The sequence below is a fragment of the Ailuropoda melanoleuca genome, chromosome 20 (assembly GCF_002007445.2).
Source record: "Ailuropoda melanoleuca isolate Jingjing chromosome 20, ASM200744v2, whole genome shotgun sequence".
Classification (NCBI taxonomy): Eukaryota; Metazoa; Chordata; class Mammalia; order Carnivora; family Ursidae; genus Ailuropoda; species Ailuropoda melanoleuca.
Window position 1 is genome coordinate 15,460,834 of NC_048237.1, and position 9,903 is coordinate 15,470,736.

General features: G+C 48.3%; 1 protein-coding gene across 2 annotated transcripts; it reads left to right on the top strand.

The window, feature by feature from the left end:
• Nucleotides 1–780: 780 nt before the first annotated feature.
• Nucleotides 781–5,694, top strand: SSTR1 (somatostatin receptor 1). Of its 2 annotated transcripts, none has more exons than XM_019806470.2 (2): nt 781–1,325; nt 2,151–5,694. In XM_019806470.2, exon 2 carries the CDS (start codon nt 2,218–2,220, stop codon nt 3,283–3,285), a length of 1,068 nt encoding a protein of 355 aa, XP_019662029.1. In that variant the 5' UTR covers nt 781–1,325; nt 2,151–2,217; the 3' UTR covers nt 3,286–5,694. The 2 variants fall into 2 exon arrangements, with proteins under 2 accessions (XP_019662029.1, XP_002925813.1); XM_002925767.4 differs by lacking the exon at nt 781–1,325 and having other exon boundaries at nt 1,418–3,370; nt 3,628–5,694.
• Nucleotides 5,695–9,903: the final 4,209 nt, after the last annotated feature.

Sequence of the window (9,903 nt, forward strand, 5' to 3'; positions counted from 1 at the left end):
GATTGTTACAATCAACACACTACAGAAGTTACTCTTTTCCTTTCAGGAGCGTTTAGTTTTGAGAACTAAAACACATATATGCAAAAGATTGCCCATATAAAACGAGGCAATAGGAATTATACTTTTTTTTTTTTTCAGGTTCCACATCCATATCTGCATGCTGAACTGTCTGGTACAAACAGCTTTAGTAAGGAGTTGAGCTTCTGTTTCAGGTTGCCTCTCCGGAGTGTAAATTATACGGATGGGAGGGAAGGCTGAGACCTAGGGCACAGTGTGTACTCCACTTCGTTGAGACGAAGGAGGAACTAACAAGAAACTGACGACAAAGCTGAAGTTTGCAAGAGGCCCAGCTCGAGGCCGCTGGAGGCCAGCCTTCCTGAGAACAGGCACATTTCGGAGAAAGACTTGATGGGATTTTCAAAAAGAACAGGAGAGCTGGATGGAGTGATCCTTGGACTGGAACCAAGTGGAAAGCCAAAGGGAGCCTAGGCTAGGGATGGTGGGAAGTCCCAGAGGTGGTTAAAAATCATGGTGCTTGAACACTCATTCTTTTACACAGAAACCATTCAATTCGCAAATGAAACAGGCGAGCTTTAGGCGTGCCTACATCCGTTTCTGTCTCTTAAAAGTTTAGGAACATGAACTAGAACTGGTCACACGTTCAGGGGCCTCAGAAAAGGCTGAAATCCTAGTAACTCACGGAAAGACCCGAAGGTCTTCCTGACAGTTTGTGGAGTCGGTGACAGGTCTGGCCACCTGCACGGCGGGCCCAGCGTGGGTTTAGAGGGGCTGGCATCCTTGCTCTCCCAGGCCCTTACACGCTCCCCCCCACCCCCCGGGCCCGCCAACTCTCCCGGGTACAAAGTACAGCAGGGACGCAGGCGGAGCCTTTCCAAGCGGCGCAGCCATATCTTTCCCCAGTGAACACCTAGATGGATTTCCAATACCGCGCCTGGCGTTCGGGAGGGAGCCTCGGGCTCCTTCCGTGCTCCCAGCCGCGCGTCCTCCTTTCTGCAGTCTATATTCCTCTGGGAGACGCAGGGGGCTCTGGGCACTACCAGCTCCATTAAGAGATTCGCAATGGTTTACTCAGGCCCCTAAATCACTCCCGCCCGCGAAGAGCTGCCTGCGGTGTTGTAACGGTTTTGTCCTTCCTCCTCTTGACACGGTTCGGGGTCAGTTTCAGCGACTCTAAGAGTATCTGCGTGGGCGCCTGTGCGGGGGTCCGGCCCAAAGAAAGGAGTTGGACTGCGCGGAGAACGTCACCGTGCCACCAGACCGCACAGGCACTTTGCACGGGCCATCTACGCGTCGTCAGTCTGGAGGTAGCGCGTCCTGGGTAAGGGGAACCGGGAGGTTCCACGGCGGGTCTCCAGGAGCAGGCTAGCGGGAGGGGGGGTGGGGGTTTAGGGCCCTGGACGATTGGATGAGAGTGGAGTTGGGGTCTTTCAGGACGGGGCAGCAACTGAGGGAAACTGAGATGAACTCCAGACATCTGTGCCCGGGGTCTGCTTCACTGAATAGGAGCCTGGTGGGGTGGGACAGCTTCTACACCTTTGGTTCCCACCCATCCTCCAGGAAGGCGGAGAAACTCCCCAGTTCCCCCTGAGGGATGGGTAAAAGGTATTGCAGGGGACCCCCCCCCCGGAGCAGCTGCTGGAGTTGATCCGAGCACAGGACTGGGAAAGAAAAAAATTGGGCGAGGGGTGGTAAGCCACCTATATCGCCTTCCTCCCTCTTTTCCTCCCCCACCCCTCCCTCTTCGTAGCTGCTGACGCGCTGGTGGTGTCTATTAATCATTCACCAGCCCAGAGCCGCGCCACTTAATGGCTGTGCGGCGCGGGGCTCCAGCCTCCTGGCCCCCCCTCTCCACGCTCGCGTGTGCCCAGGCGCCCCGGAGCTGCAAGCGGCTGTGCGCAAGCCGCCGCTGGGCAATGCGCCCTGCCGGCGCCGGTCAGAGCCAAGCTCCCCGTAGTCGCTCCGTGCTACCCCAGGTGTCCGGCAGCAGTGAGCTGCGGGCAAGCGGGCGGGGTGCCGAGTGAGCGCGCAAGCGGCGGGGGCGCGAGGAGCGCCCAGCCCCAGTAGTCCCATCGGTCCCCAGCAGCTGAAATGTTCCCCAATGGCACTGCCTCCTCTCCTTCCTCTCCTAGCCCCAGCCCGAGCAGCTGCGGCGAAGGCGGCGGCAGCAGGGGCCCCGGGGCGGGCGCTGCGGACGGCATGGAGGAGCCGGGGCGGAATGCGTCCCAGAACGGGACCTTGAGCGAGGGCCAGGGCAGCGCCATCCTCATCTCTTTCATCTACTCCGTGGTGTGCCTGGTGGGGCTGTGTGGTAACTCCATGGTCATCTACGTGATCCTGCGCTACGCCAAAATGAAGACGGCCACCAACATCTACATCCTGAACCTGGCCATCGCCGATGAGCTGCTCATGCTCAGTGTGCCCTTCCTGGTCACCTCCACGCTGCTCCGCCACTGGCCCTTCGGCGCGCTGCTCTGCCGTCTCGTGCTCAGCGTGGACGCAGTCAACATGTTCACCAGCATCTACTGTCTGACTGTGCTTAGCGTGGACCGGTACGTGGCCGTGGTGCACCCTATCAAGGCAGCACGCTACCGCCGGCCCACCGTGGCCAAGGTGGTGAATTTGGGCGTGTGGGTGCTATCGCTGCTTGTCATTCTGCCCATTGTGGTCTTCTCGCGCACAGCGGCTAACAGTGATGGCACGGTGGCCTGCAACATGCTCATGCCCGAGCCCGCTCAGCGCTGGCTAGTGGGCTTCGTGTTGTACACATTTCTCATGGGCTTCCTGCTGCCCGTCGGGGCCATCTGCCTCTGCTACGTGCTCATCATCGCCAAAATGCGCATGGTGGCCCTCAAGGCCGGCTGGCAGCAGCGCAAGCGCTCGGAGCGCAAGATCACCCTGATGGTGATGATGGTGGTGATGGTGTTTGTCATCTGCTGGATGCCTTTCTATGTAGTGCAGCTGGTCAACGTGTTTGCGGAGCAGGACGACGCCACGGTGAGCCAGCTGTCGGTCATCCTCGGCTACGCCAACAGCTGCGCCAATCCCATCCTCTATGGCTTCCTTTCGGACAACTTCAAGCGCTCTTTCCAGCGCATCCTGTGCCTCAGCTGGATGGACAACGCCGCCGAGGAGCCTGTCGACTACTACGCCACGGCCCTCAAGAGCCGCGCTTACAGCGTGGAGGACTTCCAGCCGGAGAACCTGGAGTCCGGAGGCGGTGTCTTCCGTAATGGCACCTGCACGTCTCGGATCACGACTCTCTGAGCCTTGGCCACGCAAGGGCCCTGCGCAAGGCAGGACGAGGAAGATGAGCAGGAAGATGAGGAGGAAGGGAGGCCGGGTGCCAGAGGTGAAACTATCCCAGGCGTCTGGGTGCGGTGGGGCAAACTGGGGCTAAGACACTGTGTGCGCGTGGGGTGGAGAGACCCGGGAAAGTCTCTCCACAAAGGTGGAATTGGGCACTTTGCTTATACATTGGGAAGGCTTGCGGGCCCCTTTCTCCTCTGTCTGCCACTTTCGCTCCCTCCGACACTGCGCTTGCCCTTCTGCGCCCCGCTATGCTCCCCACTCTGTAACTTCGATCTTTCCTTCCGCCCCGTCCTGCAGGTGCAGATCATGAACTCATAAACGTCGTCAACTCAGCCTGACCCTCAGCCGGGCCAGCCGTTGTTTTTGTTTAAGCTGAGCCGCAGTTACCGCCACGGGTTTCCCACGGGGTGAGTCCCCAGCTCGCCCGCAGCCCCGCCCTGCCGCGCCCCTCCGCTCGCCAGATTCTGCCTGGTGCCCCTAGCGGAGTCTGGAGAATCACCGCTCTCCCTTTGCTCGGCTCTATTTGAAGGGGAGTAGGAATAGGAAATGAACTAGGCACTTGGTCTTTTCTCCTACTCTCGGGTGAAGTCGTGCCCTTCCCGGAACACCTTCGCCGCTCCCACTCCACCCAGGGCGGAGCCAGGTGCTTAGTAAAATCGGTCCCGCGCTTCGAACCCCCGGCATTCTGCTGTCCCCATCCAAACCCTCCTTTGGAGCAAAAAGGAACTGACAACGGGCGATCCAGGAGTTTCCAGAAGATTCGGGGGTTGGCGGGGAGGGGATTGTAATAGAAACCACCCTCTTTTCCGGCTCACAGCCAGCGCTTTTGATTTCAAAGACCAAGTGCTGGGCACTCCTGGGACAACGCTGGTCTGAGTTGGCCCGGCAGGGCAGGGCGCACTTTCTCCGGGGCCGCCCGGGAGTCTGCAGCTACACTAGGATTGCTCCCTCACCTAAGCTTCTGGCGGTGCAGATGTAAGAGCAACAACCTCCTCGGTTTCCTGTCCTGGTTTATCTCGAAGACGGGGCGCCAGGGCCAGGACCGCGGTGGCGCCTTTTGAGCCTTGGCCAATCCCGAGCGCGTTGCTGCCGCCCACAGGCTAAAGAGTGCCGCCTGCCTGGCCCCTGAAGGTTGCTGCCTTTCAAGCGGTGCCTAATAAGTTATTTTCTTGTTTGACATATTTATTTATTTATTTGTTTGTTTGTGATGTTTGAAAAGGTGTCTCTGCTTTGCTTTTCACTACTTGCTTAGCCCAGGGCCTTTCCTTCAGGACACTGGGGGTGGGGATCGAGGTAGCAGTGGGGGGGAAGCTTTCTTCCCAAGGACCCCTCAAAAACCTCTCCTCTTTGTGGGGCTCTCTCTTCTTATCCCTCTCTTCTTGCTTGTGTTCAGTGAAGTTGGGGGATTCTTTTATACTTTTTCTCATATAGTCTCTTGTTTGTCTTAATAATAAATAAGTAAATAAATGATAACATGGGTGAGCCACCTCCCATGCAGAGTGGAATGTCCTGAATTCCTTTCAACATCACCCTATGTATGATTTTATTTATATTTTTTACATATGACATCTATTTATCTTGCTCTATTTTTACGAGTCCATGAAACAATGTGAGGCTGGTAAGAGCACTTTCAGATACGGGTGTAACTGCGCTCAAGTCTGGAGCTGAGAAAGCCCATGCAGACAGATTTTTATCAGTGCTGAGAATGTCCCTGTTTATGTCCCTGCTTCTTCTAGGTTCCAGCATAGGCAATTCTAATAGACAATCTAGTTAACATTGTCACTTCTTTTGAACACATTGAAAGTAGAGTAATTTGTGTCTGTTTTTAATCCTACCAATTATATTGGAAGCCTGAGCAGGGCAAGGACCAATAATTTTACTTCTTTGTATTTCCTGTATTGCTTTAATATGCTGGCATGTACATAGTAGGCACTAAACACATGTTTGTTAGTTGATTGCTTAAGCCAGAGTGTATTACAACCATTGGGAGATACAAGTCTGGGGCTGTCAGTTTCTCTCATTGACATGATACACAATGGTTGAAATCATGGAAAAAGATGTTTTGTGTAATATTTGCTTCAAGAACATTGTGCTTTCCTGAAAGCAGTAACCAAGAGTTAAAATGTCTCTAACGTTTTGTTTAAACTAAGGAACAAATATATGCTTTTGGTTATACATCATAAAGTTTAGATCTGTCCCTTAATAATAATATATATTATTACTTCTTTGTTAAATAGATTTTTAATGGTTAAGAACAATGAAATATGAATTTACAAATCTTAAACCTTATCCTCGTAAGAGGATACAAATCTAGTGCTCTTAACCTGTTACGGTTGTAATATGAACTAAATAAACAAATGTATTATGTTGTTGCAAGTTGTCTGACATTGCCCTTTGAATTTTACTGTTTCAAGGGATTACTTAAAAACACATATACATGGGCTTGGTTGCTTTGTGTTTCACTTAGATCTTAAGAAGAACGCTTCCAGATTACCTTGGGAAATTTTACCAAGATTGGGGTAATACTTTGAATTATTCTTTAAAAAAGAAAAGTCTGTTAGTTCAGAGAAAGAGGAAAACGACTTTGAGTCAGTATGATTAGGAAGCAGTGTAGTGGCCTGTACTATGGTTTGCTGTTGTCACGACACTAACTAGATGATATCTCAATCTCTCACAGATTAAATTACTCTCTGCCCTCATTTCTGACCTCAGACTTTGTTGTGGGAGCTAAGTAATCGCTGACTTACAACCCAGGGAGAGAAAAAACAGGAGAGGGAGAGAGAGAGAGAGAGATTGCCTAAAGGTGTTCCAGAGGAAATGGGTAAAAGAAATAGAAAAATCAGATTTCAACATAAGAAGAGAGAGTCATATTTAATGCTTTGTTCAGTGATGGCCATTTCCATCCCTAGAAGAATTTAAAAAGGTACTAGAGGGATTTTTTTTAACAGACTTTATTTTTTAAAGCAGTTTTCTTTTCACAGCAAAATAGGTGGAAAGCCACATTTTCCAAGCAGGCAATAGCAGTGATTCCAGAACCAGAGTGTGGGCAGGGGGTTTTAAAAACTTTAAATGCCTGGTAACTCTAGGCTTTATAGTTCTATACATTATCTCAATATGACTAAAGATAGCTGGACTTTTGTCTTTTTAAATCATTTTTAAAAGCTATAGCAAGATGGTAAATTGAGCTCGAGACTTAGATGTGCAGAGAAAACATTTTGCTATTTTGGTTTTAACTAACCTGAACATTATTCCAAGCCCCTTCCAACTGGCTAGCGGGGAGAAAAAAGTTAAATAAATTTTCAAACATCTAATTGCATTGATGATTTAAATAGCCATTTAAAAAAAATTCAAAATAGCCCTTGAATAAGTTTAGACAGTCTCCCAGCTGACCTCCTCATCCTCTCTAGTCAGCCTTAAAATGGCTTTAGAGTGAAGACTGGAAAGAGGTTTCATGCATCCTAGTGGAGGAGATGGTGAGGGGGCGGGGGTCCTTGGGAAAGGGGCCCTCTCTGCCCTTTGCTCTCTGGGAATGGTGCTTTTTCCCCTTGAGATGATTCGTTTCTACAGTTTGTTGAAATCTGCAGCTTTTGGAGTCTATGATCCAACCTGTCATCTTGGTGAGGGCCACACTCAGCTTCTGTGGGCTGTGTGGCCCTTTCAGAGTCTTCCACAGCGCTCCTACAGCCCAGCGGTCTGGGGGGCTACCCCAGCCTCTGCCAAGGAGTGATCTCACCCTGCCATAGGCAGCCCCGTGGTGAGCCTCTTGGCTCAGTGACTAGGGGGGTGTAGGGTGGCTCCGGACTGGTGACCCTCAGGATCTCGTCTCTCTGAACTTTCACGTGGCTCTGTCTCAGGTCTTTTCCATCTCTCCTTACCTTTGTCAACTTCATTTCTTCAAACCATTCCCCTCATCCCACATCCCCTTCCCACTAGAGGAAAAACATAGGAGAGGAATCCTTTAGTCTTGGCCCTCGATGTGCTGAAGCAAAAACAAAGGATTTCGCAAATCTCGGCGCAATCCCCTCCCCCCATTGCCTCACCTGATTTCCAAGCCTTTGTACACTGCCTAGAAGTTGAAGATAAGCCCTTTTCCTTCCTAAGGTGATGAGCCTCACCTTGGAATGAGGGACTACAATGAAACAAGATTTATGGAGGAAGTTAAAATGCATCATTTTCGTGTCTATAAACTATTATCTCTCTTGCTAGTGACCTCTGTGTTCCCAGAGGAGAGTTCCTCAGGCCATCTTCTCACACAATATCCCCCCAAAAAGGATTATGTTGAAAATCTTTGATGCCTACTCTAATTTAACCCTGACCATTACACAAAATTCTGTATGCATGATTTTGGCCTGAGAAGAAATGCAAGGTGTTCTGTGGAAAAAATTATGGAAGATACATTTAAAACCAAAAAACAACTGTGGTATATTTCCAACTTATTTAAAACAAATATTAGAGATAGCATATTTATATCAATCTTCTAAAAAGCACCTGGGTAGTGGGGGTGCTTTGTAACTCTTGCTCATTGCCTTCTTTATTCCAATGTGCCAGCACAGAGGTTAGGCTCTCAACTGAAATGAGAGATAGATGTCCACATAATTATTACAGTGGTGCGTTCTTAAGAAAATAAAGAACTGCAAGTCTATGCTGTTACCTCGTTACATCATACAACTTTGAGGTAAGGAGAACTTCCACATATGCAGATGGAAAGCTGCACATTTAAGTTTTCTGGCTTTATTTTTTTTTAATGTTTTTTTATTATATGATGTTAGTCACCGTACAGTACATCCCTGGTTTCTGATGTAAAGTTCAATGATTCATTAGTTGCATATAACACNTGCTTTTCATTCAACACATTTAAGTTTGCTGGCTTTATTTTTTTTTAATGTTTTTTTATTATATGATGTTAGTCACCGTACAGTACATCTCTGGTTTCTGATGTAAAGTTCGATGCTTCATTAGTTGTGTATAACACCCAGTGTACCATGCAATACGTGCCCTCCTTACTACCCATCACCAGCTTATCCCATTCCCCCACCCCCTCCCCTCTGAAGCCCTCAGTTTGTTTCTGAGAGTCCATAGTCTCTCATGCTTCATTCCCCCTTCTGTTTACCCCCCCTTTCTTTAGCCCTTTCTTCCCTTACTGATCTTCCTAGTTCTTATGTTCCATAGATGAGAGAAATCATATAATTGTCTTTCTCTGCTTGACTTATNGCCCTTTCTTCCCTTACCGATCTTCCTAGTTCTTATGTTCCATAGATGAGAGAAATCATATAATTTTCTTTCTCTTCTTGACTTATTTCACTTAGCATTATCTCCTCCAGTGCCGTCCATGTTGCAGCAAATGTTGAGAATTCGTTCTTTCTGACAGCTGAGTAATATTCCATTGTATATATGGACCACTGCTTCTTAATCCAGTCATCTGTTGAAGGGCATCTCGGCTCCTTCCACGATTTAGCTATTGTGGACAATGCTGCTATGAATATTGGGGTGCATATGGCCCTTCTCTTCACTACATCTGTATCTTTGGGGTAAATACCCAGTAGTGCAATGACTGGGTCATAGGGTAGCTCAATTTTTAACTTTTTAAGGGGCCTCCACACTGTTTTCCAGAGTGGCTGTACCAACTTAGTTTGCTGGCTTTAAAAGAAGGCCGAGGGGTTCTGCATTGTTACATGGTTTCCCTGGAGGAATGCAGGTACAGAGATAATGTGGTAAGTGATCATTTACTATTTTGNTTTGCTGGCTTTAAAAGAAGGCCGAGGGGTTCCGCATTGTTACATGGTTTCCCTGGAGGAATGCAGGTACAGAGATAATGTGGTAAGTGATCATTTACTATTTTGTTAAAGATCTAGAGACAGGGTATTATAGTGAGTGTATTCATGAAAAGAATTGTATTAGGGAGGAACAGATACAGTCCATCTTCTGATTTCAACTATAAAGGAAAGAAACGTGTCTCTGCAATGATGACAAAGGTGAGGAGGCCTGTGAACAGAAGTAACCAATGCAAACTGAAATATCAAAATACCTACTTGTCAAACTGTTGGGTAGAGAGGAACATCACGTAAAAAGGAGCCATAATTTAAAATAGACATCGTTTGGTAAAATGTTCACTTTGATAATTAACTTAATTATTCTCAAAACCTATGTTAAACTCAAACTTACTAGTCAATATTTGGAAATATTATACTCCATGAAGACTAAGACCACATGCATGGTCTTGAAATTCTTTGGAATAATAGTGAGCTTAAGACTCAAAAAAAAAAAAAAGATCTCTTTAAGCCAGTATGATTCAAATCTTCAGTTTTGAGTGGACAAGAAGTTTTTAAAAAATGAGAGGTGGGGAATGCTGTTAGCTAACATCCCTGCAGTGGGGTTCAACTCTGCACCCCTGCTCATTGCCCACATGCCCAGACTGCCTACTGGTGAAGACCTCAAGAGTACTACAGCTTTAATAACTTAAGAAAGATTTACTGTGTATCAGAGTTCACTTGGAGGAGGGTGGGTTGTGGAGACACTAAAGTATCATGTAGAGAACAAAAGACAGTAGTCCATTTACGCTTAAAAATGGAGAGA

Excerpts from the sequence above, each read along its gene's own strand:
- SSTR1 (XM_002925767.4), top strand. The coding sequence starts at position 2,110 with ATGTTCCCCAATGGCACTGCCTCCTCTCCTTCCTCTCCTAGCCCCAGC.